The following is a 14121-nucleotide window of genomic DNA, read 5'->3' on the forward strand; positions in this document are numbered from 1 at the left end:
ATTGTCCTAGTAGGCATAGCAGCCAACTTCTAGAGGCCTAGGTCCCTTTGCCCCCCCCCGATTAAATATTTGAGGAAGCTTCTTTTGCAAAGGGGGAAAGCTCCATTTTTTAGGATCAGCTCAAAGTTGCTGAGTTTCCTTGCAAAGGGAAAAATCCTGTTTTTATGGGGTTCAACTCACAGTTCTGCAGCTTCTCTAGGAAAGGGACCCATTTCTACAGTTTCCAGACAGATAATCTAATCAGCCAGTCACATGTCACTGGGGAAACAAGCAGCCTCTCTCTGCAGACAACAATTGAGGCTTGGGCAAGGGAGTGGGGCGGGAGCTAGCTCCCTTACCTCCCTCCCCGTTCTCTTGCAATCAGCTGCTGAGCGGGTCCTTTCAACACACTCTATCCCTCTTGTTAGCCTTTAGCTATGTATATATATGTGTTGTGGGGAATGTTTCATCAGTGCAATGATTTCTCTTTGTGTATCAGAACGTTCTTCACCCCATTCACCCCCTAAACCTGTTGTGGAGGTTCCCACAACACTGGGGCAGATTTGGGGGTTGTGGGGGGAAGGAAGGGGCGGGGAGAGGAGGAAGTCCCTTTGCACAAGTGGAAATCGTTCTGCCTGTGCAGTTGAATACTGCCTCATGGATGTGGATCTTCCCAAATACACATGCAGGAAAGGGAAGCTGTGGACAGGTTTATAGAGAGAGTCATGGTCAATTCACCAGAGATGCAGATAGCTGCCCCGTGGCAGCACCAATGCGGTTAAGAACTAGAATTACCTGCCTCTTCTCATTTTACTAGTGTGGAGTTTGTCCAGTGCCCATGGGGGAAGTAGAAGAAGTTGCATCCAGCGATGAGAGAGCAGGCATTCCCCACAAGTACAAGTATTCACTCGTCTTCTAGCAAAGCCAGCAGGTGACGCTTGGCAGTGATCATCTGATGGAGATTTGTCACTAGGCGAAAGTTGGCGGGACGGTTGAGGCTGCCGTGAAAACCCTGCTTCTGGTCCTGCTGCACCAGTTAGTGGCTCTGCGTTGACACTCAAGCTGGGCAGGTGCTTAGAAGACAGCTAGGCAGGTGCATCTGCTGAAGGAAAACACGCAGGGCATGTCCCAGAAGCCCTAGAAGGTTAGATGCTCCCTATGCAGAAAGTGTACAGGTGCGCATTGTCCCTGATCACTCCTGATAGCCGTGGTGTAATCTGCTGTGATTCGTAAGGACAAGCCCCTTTGCTGCCACTGGGATGATGCTAATAAATGAGAGGCAGGTAGGAACTCCAGCCTTAACGATATATACAGCCAGGTCGTCAACAGCATGCGGTCTCTGAGAACAGTGCTGCATTCCGCAGTCCCAGAGAGGTGCAGTTATGCAGATAGAGACGAACAAAGGGCTGTTCAGATGTGGGCTGCCGATGAAGTTCACTTGAAGGCGAATCAAACCGGGGGGATGCTGAGGAGCATGCCAGACAGCGCAGAAGGAGGAGGAGAAAGCCTGCCGTGCAAATAAAGCATTCATAGCAGAAGGCTAGGTGTTGGGGTATGGACCACAGACCTAAACGCTCCTTGTGAAGGCAGCAAGCTCCAGGATTGAAGCCAGGTTACAAAGCTACAGGTTTTTTGGAGCAAGTCTGCACAGCAGGAGTGGGGAGCAATTTTGGCCGCTGGAGCTGCCTTTGCTCATGGGCAGGCTTCTGGGGACCAGATGCCAGTGGCACGTGGGACCAGACACAAAGCTGCATGCAACCCTTGACAATTGCGCAAAAGCCAGAGGTTTTGTATACAGACACACACCTGCCTCCCATCATGGCAAGCAAGAAGCTTTTTTGACATTTCAGCCAGGCAAGAGCACTCCAAGAAGGCACAGTGCAGGGCTGGTGACAGATGAGGCCTGGGGGAGACCCCCGAGGACCGGATGGAGATTCTTGGAGGGACGCATTTGGGCCCCGGGCCTAAGGTTCCTCTCACTTTACAGCGTGCATTTTGTGCTAGAACTTGTTGGGAACTGAGATCCTTCACGGAAAAGCAGTTATGTACCCAGAAAATGTGGTGCCTATGTTGTTGAGTGCACTTCAACCGTATGTGCTTTACGCCAAGGGTTGCCCAGTGCAGGGAGTGTAGGGCACTGGGGCTTTGGCTGGCACTGCCTCTGTAATGAGCACCAAGCCATAGGCCAGATGTCAAGGCCACCAAGGTGTTGAAATAGGTTGGTGGTTCGTGCCCACCCAGGGACACCATCGTAGTTGTCAAGGCCACCTGTACCAAAGCAAATGCCCACATTGAGCCCATAAAATGTAGGGGGTGCGAGGTTCCAAGGCTGAGTCCGGGTCCTAGAGCAGCCAGTAATGAGGAAACAGGAGCTAATGAAGCTTGAACACTATTTGTACAGAGAACATGCGACGCTGAGGATAGAGTTGGATATCATGGGCAAAGGATGGGACTTGTCACTGAAAAAGTAATTACTGAGAAATGTTAGGTACTGAAATTGGAATGTAAGCAGATAACCTTTGCATTAAAACCCACAATAACGGAGACTTGAGCTGGAATTCAAACCTGTCAGGAAAACCGAGAGGCTAGATATTGGGACTAGCACTAGGCATGAGTTGGTGCTGAGGAACCGTAGGCACCAGAATACAAGCCAAACACCAAGACTGCCAGTTTAGAGAAACACTCTAGGTACCAAGGCATGTGCTTGCCTACCGAGACTTCCATATCCAAGGGATTCCAACTGTTCAGGCTTAAACTGGAGCCTGCCAAGAAATGCTCTAGGTACTACAGCTTTAGCAGGATACTGCGACTGTTCATACGAAGGTAATCCTGGTATCCAAGACTGCAGTAGTGGTATTTGAAACACACACAGTGTAGGAGAAAGGACGGCTGTCGATACCAGCCCCATGCCTCCGTTGCATCATTGTGAGAATCGGGTCATTTGAAAACCCAACAGGACTGAATCCTTAAAACCAGGTGGTCTGCGAATCAGTGTCAAGATCAATAGTCCTTCAGGCTTTATGGTCAATGATCTGTGATCAAGACCAGTGTGGGAACAGAGGTAGGTGGCACAAGGCACACCTCATGTTCCAAAACTATACCCAAGCAAGTTAATACAAGCACCTGGGTCAAACATTGGACACTTAGGGAGGATATAACAGTAGCACTGACGTCAGACTGGGCATCGGTCCAGAGAAATGAAGGTGCCTACTCAAGGGCAATTAATGCCCATAGAGGCACGAAAGTGTGAATCCCAACATAATGCAGGAAAATGGCGAAACACAAGGCGAGCCACGGCTCAGGTAGGCCTTGTTGCTCGAGCAAATATCCACTAAGGCAGCAATCCCTCTTGTACTCTGCCATCCCCAGGAACAGCCAAAGGCCAGTCTGGAGTTTTCTTCCTCGAGAAGCTGTAGAGAGATGGCTTGCCACATGGAGCAGTGGTCAGTAGTTGTTGACATCATCCAGGAAGCCTCCTCCTACTTCCTTATTGGAGCGGAGGGCAGGAAGGGAGGTGGGAATTGATAATGCGTCACCATGCCAAAGCTAGTTGGGCTGGAGGCTTCTTAGAAGTGTTGACTCTTCTTCAGTGCCTAGTAAAGACAAATCTTAACTGTTGCTTTGTGGTTGTTTTCATATTTCTTCACTCCCATCATGGGTTTGGCCACCTGATCCCTATTCTCATTCTCTGTTGCTTTGCTGCTGCTGCAGCTGAGCTGGCCTTGTTGCATTTTTGCTACAGAGCATTTTTGGTGCACACTCTTCACTGTCCTATTGCGTTTCTCTCTTCCCTGGTCACTCATGGCAGATTTCTATGACCCAGTGTAGGCTTTTATTTCATCATAAAGCCGATTTCCTTTCCCACGGGCCATCTGCCCTATCTTCAGATGTTCTAAACTTGGGTCTGTGTGGTCTGCAGAAAAGAGAGTTGGGTGTTCGCTGGGCAACAAGAAGCATAGTGTGTTCCGCCACCTGTGATGGGGTAGACACTGATTCTCTCCAGGTGTCATCAGCCCAAGTCTCAACTCCAACCTATATTGGGAGGCATATGTAGAGGGGACTATATTAGTGACCTGTGATCTCACTTTGTCTGTGCATACACCACAATAAACCTGTGGCCATCATATTGGCCAGAAGGAATGAATGCTCATTGACTTCACTCAGGTTCTCTTGAAAACTGTCTGGGTGATTCAAAATCAGTTCATTTTATTTATTTCTTATATACCACCCTTCATCCTAAAATCTCAGGATTAAAATACAAGATAAAAGCAAGTTTACTGGTGTATGTAGTCTAGCCTTCCCAACCTGGTGCCCTGCAGATGTTGTTCAACTCCCATCAGCCCCAGCCAGCAATGGCCCATTGGTCAGGGATGATGGGAATTGTAGTCCCTTTGAAAGGGTGCCAAGGCTGATGTGGTCTGTGGTCTGGCACTCCCTTATCCCCGCAGAAGGTTAGGTGAGGAATAACGTACAGTGGTACCTCTACTTACGAATAACTCTACTTATGAATGGAGCTCCGTCCGCCATCTTGGATGCAGTTTAGATAGGATTTTTTCTACTTACAAATTTTTAGATAGGGTTGCTTCGACTTACGATTTTTTTTCTCCCAATGCATTCCTATGGGATTCGACGTACAAATTTTTTCGACTTACAAATGTGCGTTCGGAATGCATTAAATTCGTAAGTAGAGGTACCACTGTAGTCAAATAACGTAGATCACTTCAGAACCTTCTTCCCCAATTTTTGTGACATTGTGGCTGTTCAGTGTCTTCAGTCTAAGAGGGTTCTTCATGGCTGGGCTTTTTTAAAGGATAAATCTGTACCAGCTGAGGATCTGAAAGGTTACCTGCAGAGGATATTCAGTAGCAATCTTCTGATTTAATTTGGAATGGCCAATCATACTCTCCCATTTGATTCATTGGGATGCCAGCTGAAAGATTTGTAGCTCCTCATTCACATTGCTTTGCAAAACCAAGAGCAAACCTGCTTGTGTCCTAACTTTTTGTACTACGACGCCTGCTAATAAAAAAAAAGGCAAATTATTTGAGCGGAGAAACGAGTGTTCTAAAAGTGTAGACAACTTTCAGACCTGTATTCATAGCACAGAAGAAGAACATGATATAAATGAAAAGAGCTCTTTCCCAGGCTACATCGGACATCCATCACAGCAACACTGTTGTCTTGCTGTGTATGCAGAAATCAGGATGTTTTTGTTGTGCTGATTGATAGCCTGTCTGCACGAGGTGACAACAGCAGCACCTCAAAACTGGTGTTAGCTGATACTGTTCTCAAGAAATTGTTCTGGAAACAATTTTCTTCGTTTCATGCGAATCTCTGCGTGTCTTTATATAGCTGATAAAAAGCTGGCCTTTTAGTGAGCCACTTACAATCATGTAATAGTGTGAAGAATTGGAATACTGCTATAACCATCTGTGTTAAATGTCTCTTAATTCTAGATATTTAAAGATAATTGCTGTCGGAGGGAGCTTCTTGCCCTTCAGATATTCTGCAGGAATGAAAACAAAGGTTGCAGAGAACAATTGACCTTGGGACAGTTGCTTGTAAGTAGTTGGAATATCTTGCAATTACTCCCCCCCCCCTCAGTTTAAAGAATGGCATGGTCTATGTTCTGTGGTCAACTAACTAAAGTTCCCCAGCAGCTGCGTTCGCACATTAAGGTAAGCCAGGGTTCCTTAATTATGCACTTTAATACCCACGAGCTGCCCAGATGCCCCTGTGTCACCCCTCCCCTGGTGCAAGTGGGAGAAATGAAAAGGGAAGTTGCATTTAAGAATGGCTTCCCATTGCATCTCATTCATTTCTCCTTAGTAAGGCAGGATTGCTACTCAACCTTGATATTGGCTTAAGCCATGGTTAGTCAATAGGCTTACAGATCCCAGGCTGTTAGGGAACAGCAAACCACAGTCCTGGGTTTGGATGCAGTGGGAAGCCAGTTTCTAACTGCAGCTGATTGTTTTGCTTCCTGTCTTCATGCACAGGGAGGGAGTGATTGAGCAGCATGCGCAAGCGTGCTGTTCATTCAAAACAAACCACGGCGCACCAGAAACCTTGGCTTATTGTGATGTGCAAACGTGTCCACCCTATTAACCAAAACAAGGGAACGGATGTTGGAAAGCGGAACAACTAATGACCCCTAGACTTCGAAACCTTGAATATCATTCCCTGTTGAAAACATTAAGGGTGGATTTTGAGATCTCAAAAAGCAGGCCAAACACCTTCAGTCTGATCTTTCTCCTGCTTTTCCCAACACTTACTCCCCCTACTTTTTCTCTCCTGGGCCAGCCCTCAGTCAGGTCACACTCCAGTCACTGTTTGTGACCTGTCGGATCAAAACCAAAGCACCGGAATAAAGCGCCTATCTGCCAGGGGGTGTTGTAATCCAACTCCTAATGCAATGTGAGAAAAGGTGCTGGTTATCCAAGCATAGTTGGCAGAAGCTACATTTTCATCTGCAGCTGTTGGAATTGCTTTTTCGACTTTTTGATTGTTTTATCGCTTGTATGTTTACCATCCTGGGCTCCCTTGGGAGGAAAGGTGGGACATTTAATTCATTAAATGTGTGAAAAAAGGAAGTGTTTGGAACGGTGGGTAGAGGAGGCAAGATGTTTGGAACTGTGCCGTTAGGATTTATGTGGTCACGAAAGATGTCGGGTACCAATATTTTGCTTTTTTGAACAAAGCTGGAAAACCTCCGTACCTTTTCTAGGTGCCACTTTGTTAAGTTTTAGGAGGTATCAACCACCACATCTGCAAAAGGCGTATTTAAAGCTTTTCTGGGTGGCAAATGCAGGTGCGTAGGTAGCCAGGTGTCTGAGATTTTTTTTCCAGCTTTGTGCTGGTTAATTATATTTGCACTTGAACTGAAACAAGGGAAAGGGTTGATTTTGAGAAAGGGTGGTGCTATCTCTCTTTAAATTAACTTGGTAAGATTCCCCTGTTAATGGCTAAAGTGAGAAAATGTGAAACCCAAAAGTGTATGTGACCAGCTGGTGCATGTTTGCTTCAGACTCATCTGAGAAATGACTGCCTGTTTGAAGAGCTTCCATGCCCTCGTGCTGATTGTAAGGAGAAAATACTGCGGAGAGACTTGCCAGACCACGTAGAGAAGACCTGTAAATATCGGGAAACAACGTGTAAATACTGTAAAAACCAAGTCCCAATGATTATGATACAAGTGAGTATTGCTTTTCGCTAAAACTCTTCATTGCTAAAAGTTGTCGTTACTTTTTCAACTACTGTATAGCAGAAACTTTTAAAAGTCTTTTTTAAAAACAGTAGGGAGGCATTTGAACCCACAAATGGTGCTGTAGCATAAAGCCTGTGATCTCTGCTTAGAATCTTTTGTGATCTGATCCACAGCGAATAGGACACTGTGCCCACTCCAGGAGGACACCTCCTCTCTTTACTGGGGAAACATTTTAAGCTGATCAAAAGGAGATCTGCTCTTAATTAGCAGCTGCTTGCTTGGAGGCCTCTTCTTTTGTCACAAGATAAACCCATCCATATTTTATCATATCAGGCAGCCTTCCAGTGACGTTCTGAAAATGAAAAGAAAGCAAACAATTCTCTCTGCCCTTTCGGAAGGGGGGGGAGGGTAGTTGTTGTTTTTTGTGGGGAGGGAAGGGAATCAAAGTTATGCAAACGAGATCTTTAAATATCTTCTGCTAGCTAGAACTCAAGGATTCATAGACTCTGCATGCCTCGCAGAGTTGGAAATCCCCTTTGTGGCTCAAGAACTAATAAACCGATTTTCCATAGCTTTCCAGAGCCTGGTGACTTTTGCACAGGTTCCTAATTTTTTCCGTTTCGTCAACTTGTTTTATTGTCTCTTATATGTCAAATGCTTTGATTTATGCTGTATCGTGCCCTGTTATCTGCACCGATGACCAGTGTAATAGAAGCCTATTAATCAGGTAGTTTAACTTGAGTTAACCTTTAGGCACCAGGCAAAATACGTTTCCTCTCTAACCAGGTGTTTGGTTGATTGACATCCAATGACCTTTTAAAATGTGTTAGGGATTATTGGGTTGCTGTTCTTGTTTTTATTATGCATTTTGTGTTTTTATATTGTGTTTTTATATTGTGAACCGCCCTGAGACCTGAGGGTATAGGCTAGAATAATAATAATAATAATAATAATAATAATAATAATAATAATAATAATAATAAAATAAAAAAACAACTTAACAACACAGAGAACTGTAAATTCACAGTTTCAGCCTCCCACTCCCTGTGTGCATGTCTGATATTTATTTATTTATTTATAGATTTCATATATCACCTAATCACAACTGTGTCTAAGGAATGCAATACAATGAAAACTAAAATGGTTTAAAACTATAACATTGGAATTGCAGCTATATAGTCTGAAATCCATGCAGTTAGCATTTTATGGAGCTGGGGGGGGGAGAGAAGTTGTAGGAAATAAATCTAATAAATAGTGCTGGTGGTCATGATGATGATAATATTTGGAGACCCGAGGTTGAAGAATGTGCTACAGCTTGAAGCAAGGGTTTTTCATTTATTTACTTTAATAATTGGTTTTAAAATAATGCGCACCCTTGTGAATTATATCAGAAAGGAAATAAGTGTGTTGATGCTCTTAAGTGTGGCTTCAGTAACGAGTGTTGCAGGACTTCACAAACACCGCAATATGTCTCAAGAGTACTGAGATGTAAATTACGAAGGAGAGACGTGCTGGTTCTTTAATGTCCTCCTGTGAAAATTATTAATGGACTTTCAAGTATGTGATTTCTCCTTTCTCCCGCTTAGAAACATGAAGATGCAGACTGCCCTTGCGTTATGGTCACATGTCCTCATAAATGTAGCGTTTCAGCGCTCCTGAGAAAAGAGGTAAGAGATCATATTGCACAGCCATTCATGAAAATGAAAGAATGAAGGATTGCCTGTCATATATTACTCGGCTTAGAATGTTGTTCTTAGTAATAATGTGCAAGAAATTTGCGAGAAGCAGCTCCAGTATGCTTTTTATTGCTGTAAAAAGGAAACAAACCTTCGTACTGTTATAAAGAAATCTCTAGACTTCTCTGATTTTGTAATGCACATTCCCCTTCCCCCTCTCCTAAATCTGTGGTGTTGATTCCGTCTATTTTCTCATTGCTTCAGTCATAGTTAGAACTCAATTCCAAAAGCTGACTGTGGGTATCAGAGAAGAACTTCTCGGCACCATGTAACCTTTGCAACATTTAGGCGGTGTTAGTACTCTGAATTTAAGTTGTAGTTCTAGAGGCTTTTAGAAGGCTTTTTTTAAAAACACCCTAAAATAATTTGAATAGCAAGAGACCATAAGACATACTCTTGCAGTCTGTAATCTAGCTGATGATTCTCCAATGTTGAGGGTGGGTTTTGTTTTTTTACAAAAAGCACCAGTTTTTAAAATGTTTTGTGTAGTACCCAACAAAGCAGTTCCGTTAGCGCAAGGATTTCTGTTTAGTACAAATCCCTGCTCTCTGTGCACTCTCCCCATATCTGTTCTGGATGGTTGGAAGAAACCCTGAAACGGATTTAGGGTTGGGGATGGGAAGTTCTCTTATGGAACCAGAAGTCTTTGCACCAACAGGACTGTTGGCATATGGCATGTGCCAAACATGTGCAGCTCCCCAAGCGCGGGGCAGTTTGTGCTGGAATAAATTGAGTCGGACTCAGCTTTTCTGTCAGTTCAGTCCTTTGCTGACCAGGTCCAAAGCTTTAAGGCAGTTTCTCATAATCTGTCTCATAATCTGAACCTTAGCCCTCTCTAACTCTCTCCTTCTGAAACTGCTCCTTTTATTCTCCCTCCCAAAGTGCTGCTCCTCCCCCTTGTGTGACTAACCGACTCTGTAGCCAATCAGAGAGAGGCTCCGGTACTCTGGTGCAGTTTCAGGGGAACTGCACCACCAGACTGGTCTGGCTCGGCCGGCTGGCCGTCACAACCACTCTTTGCATTTGATATTGTGTACGCACAGACACCTCTTGCTACACTTAATTTCACCTGCGGATTATTATTTTATTTTTGTCACTAGGAACAAAACTTCTGCACTGGTAATTTAACTTTAAAGAGGTGATCCAGCTCCTGTAACCATCATTTTCAAGTATAGCGTTAAGAGTGACTTAATTACGCAGTCTTTGGGATAAACATCTAGCCGCAGAAAGTAAGAATGATAATCCTATGAGATTGCAGGGTAGAACTGGAAGATGTGCAAGGGGTAGAGCAGCTATTGCCTGTTGTCTGTTGCTTCTCCTCTGCCATTTTTTCCTTGCCGTGCCCTACCATGTCCAAAACTGAAAACAAACTGCGGGGAGGGAAGGCCCTAGGGGGAAATCTCAGGGAGCAGGGTTAAGCACCCCTTATTCTGCTCATCGGTTCTCATTTGAAGTTTTCGTACGAGCACATAAATGCACCTCGCACCATTAACTGTCACACACATTTATTGAAATACATTGACCAGCATCATGTGTTGTTCCACGTTAGTTTATTGGTATTAAATAGGAAAAAAATAGTATTTGTGATGGTCCGATAAGGCATACTATTTAGCTGTCTATTATGGATCAATGATGTTAACTTTCTTATGATATAACATCCTTAAGCCTGTATACTAATGGTCCACTGACATGGAAGTTAAGACCCTAGAACAGGCACCCCCAAACTCAGCCCTCCAGATGTTTGGGGACTACAATTCCCATCATCCTTGACCACTGGTCCTGCTGGCTAGGGATGATGGTAGTTGTAGTCCCAAAATATCTGGAGGGCCGAGTTTGGGGGTGCCTGCCCTAGAAGATGCTAACTTAGCGTCATGCTAAGTTGATCGTTGCATCAACACCAGCATTTCGCTTGTCAAACGACCCTATTCCTCTCCTGCATGCTGTTCTGAGGTTCCCCTGAGCTGATTAGGGGGGAGTTCAAGTGAGAGGGAAGTCTTGCTGTGCTAGATTTATTTGAATCTGACCTTAGAGTCAAGAGCACCCCAAGAATGCTCAGTATTGATATTGGGACATATTAATAAACATCAATATTTTAGCACAACAACAGGACCAACAGGTGATTTCTCAAACTGGGGGAGCAGGCCTGTCATAAGTCAAAGTGTGTGTGCTGAGCAGAGGTTGGGAGCAGAGAGAGAACATAGAATGCCTGTTGTCTCTCATGAGTAAAATACTACGAAATGCCAGGCTTCAGTCCCCCTCCCCCCCAAATGGTGGGGAACAATCCCGCAGGCATTTCTGAAAGAGAGGAGCAGGGCCATCCATTATCGATGTGCAGTGGAGCCCACCTTTTCCATCTGGTGCAAAGGTTATATGAGATGATTTATCTTCCTGCGGGCTGTCCTGGTTTGGGCTGTGTAGACTGTGCACAGGCAATGTAGTGAACTTCGAAAGGTAAATTGCAATCTAATAAGCAACCTGAAAGAGGGACTCAGGTGGCGCTGTGGGCTAAACCACTGAGCCTAGGGCTTGCTGATCAGAAGGTCGGCGGTTCGAATCCCTGTGACGGGGTGAGCTCCCGTTGCTTGCTCCCAGCTCCTGCCAACCTAGCAGTTCGAAAGCACATCAAAATGCAAGTAGATAAATAGGAACCGCTATAGCGGGAAGGTAAACGGCGTTTCCATCTGCTGCTCTGGTTTGCCAGAAGCGGCTTTGTCATGCTGGCCACATGACCTGGAAGCTATACGCCGGCTCCCTCAGCCAATAATGCGAGATGAGCGCGCAACCCCAGAGTCGGTCACGACTGGACCTAATGGTCAGGGGTCCCTTTACCTTTTAAGCAAGCAACCTGAAGCAATGCCCCAAATCAGGTGATCTGAACCATAGCTGCCAAGTTATCCCTTTTTTTAAGGGATTTTCCGTTATGCTGAATAGGCTTCCTCGCGAGAAAAGGGAAAACTTGGCAGCTATGATCTGAACTCTTGAGGCCAGACAATATTTGTGGTCAGCACCAACTCCCAAGGGATGTTTTGAAGGCATGTAAGGCTGAAGCGAACCTGCTCTGGATGGGGTCAGTGGCCTGAAATGGGGACTCTTTGGGAATAACATGTGTGATGCCTTGGTTTCCATGATGGAAGAAAGGTGGGGTATAAATGTAAGAGGAATGAATCCCACCTGTTCCATCCCTTCACTAAGTCTTCTGGTTCATAAAGAGTTTTCAGTGTTAGACCTTAAGTAAATTCCTAGATTATTTCTGTGCTTTGTGATAATAGGGACATTCCACGTATCATCTGCTGTTCCCCCTGCTTTTCTCTCACACGTGCTACACACCTTCAACAAAAAGCTGGCTATGCAGACCTTCTTATTAGCTGCAAGGTTGGACCGAGGAGTGAGGCGGTTTGAAGCTCTGGAGAGATTGTACATGCTAGGCCAAACTTGGGTCTCCAGCTGTTTTTGGACTCCAGTTCCCATCATCCCTGACCACTGGTCCTGCTAGCTAGGGATGATAGGAGTTGCAGTCCAAAACCAGCTGGAGACCCAAGTTTCGTATACCTTGCCCTAGGCTCTGGAATAAGCAATATTAGGACCCTGAAAGGTCCTAAAGCAGATGTAGAAAACACGAAACATGGTTCTCCAGAAGTTCTTGGACTCCAACTCCCACCATCCCCAGGCAGCATGGCCAGCGTTTGGGGATTATGGGAGTGGTAGTCTAGCAACGCCTGTCCAAAAACATTTCGTGGAAACTCACGGACCTTTGTTTCCTTTATTATTCATCCATTTTCTTGCTGTCTTCTGTTTTGATCTTAGCTGCTGCCCTCTAAGCCAAAACTAGCTGAAACCCCAGGGTGCTTATATATGCTGAGTGTGAAAGATTCCTTTCTCTACTCTTAAGTAACACTTATTTTTGCCTGCTGTTTCTGTAAATATAAAACCCGTGTTTCTTTATTCAAAATGTATATGTCCGTTTCATGCAATATTTGTTCTAAGTCTCCGTCATTCTGTTCTTTATGCTTATCACTGGAATTTTGCATGACATGTTTCGGGAAGAAGAAGAAAATCCGTTCCGAATTAAAAACAGTTTCGGAGAGGGCAGGAGGGAGGGGGTGTGTGCATTATTAATACAGTGAAACTGCTGTCGAGAGTGGCTGCTCAGCGGACCATGATAACTTTGAGAAATTAGTCTCTCATCAGAAATCAAAATTACGCGGGAAGTGTGCAGAGGTCCTTTTCGAATCAGGTTGCAGTAGTCACCCGAAGAGGTTTCACTGTAAATGTGTCACTTTTGTATATCTTATTGGAATGTTCTTGTGATTACATGTGTATATGTATACCCCTCAAGTACAACTGGAGGTAATATATGACCACATGCTTTTAAAGCAAGCCCCCCAAAAACCAAGTCACACAATGCACAAACCTGCATTGTGTGCCCAATATACTTATGAACCTTATTGTGCATACATTTTTCCGTTCAAAAAAGAAAGAAAGAAAAAAACTCACATTTTTTTCCCGTTACAGTTGAATGCACATTTGTCAGAATGTATTAATGCCCCAAGCACCTGTAGTTTTAAGCGTTATGGCTGCATTTTTCAGGTCAGTATATAATGATTTATATACTTGATTGAAAGTCTACAATAAGAAAACTTAATACTTATTGATAGCTCTCTCGACTGGGCTTGACGTCTCTTGTTATCTGCTAAGAGAAAGGCACCCAGTTGCTTAAGTGATTTTGAAGTTATGTATTGGGTGATGATCAATTTACCTGCCATAGAAATTTAAATGTGTAAATGTGTTTCTAGGAACCACAGTGTGTCAGGGTTTCAGTACTCTGTTGCTTAACATAATAGATAACATTGCATTTGGAATTCGAAAGGCACAAATTGCTCCTTAAGAAAGCAGACTGCAATTACTTGTTTCCACAAAACTTACTACTTTTCTGCAATGAAACTTGCCGGCCTTAATACTGCTTGTGCCCAATAAAATCCACAAAAGGCTTAACCGGCTATAAGCTTCTGTTCTGCAACTTCTGCCTTTGTGCGTTTAAACAGGGTATATGTGGAGGTTTAGTGAGTGGCCTTTAAGGAGTTTAAAATGTGTCAGCCCAGGCCGGGGGTACAGTGGCCAGTGGCCCCCAAACATCTGCAGGATTCTGGGCTGGGGGAAGGATGACCCTGGTTCTTCAGACCTACAAAGAGTAGGTCCATT

At 44.6% G+C, this 14121-nt stretch overlaps 1 protein-coding gene across 4 annotated transcripts in view; it reads left to right on the forward strand.

Annotated features, from left to right (window-relative positions):
• The window catches only part of TRAF3 (TNF receptor associated factor 3), a 79801-nt gene that overhangs the window by 50362 nt on the left and 15318 nt on the right, over positions 1-14121 (forward strand). For 3 of the 4 annotated variants that reach the window (XM_035105552.3, XM_060271740.2, XM_088655642.1), the window contains 4 exons: positions 5436-5540; positions 7007-7174; positions 8773-8853; positions 13435-13509. In XM_035105552.3, the coding sequence (XP_034961443.2) occupies positions 5436-5540; positions 7007-7174; positions 8773-8853; positions 13435-13509 (429 nt within the window). The remainder of the gene's footprint in view (positions 1-5435; positions 5541-7006; positions 7175-8772; positions 8854-13434; positions 13510-14121) is intronic. The other variant, XM_088655646.1, reaches the window with a different exon arrangement.

Source organism: Zootoca vivipara, chromosome 1 (genome assembly GCF_965207765.1).
Source record: "Zootoca vivipara chromosome 1, rZooViv2.hap1.1, whole genome shotgun sequence".
NCBI lineage: Eukaryota > Metazoa > Chordata > Lepidosauria > Squamata > Lacertidae > Zootoca > Zootoca vivipara.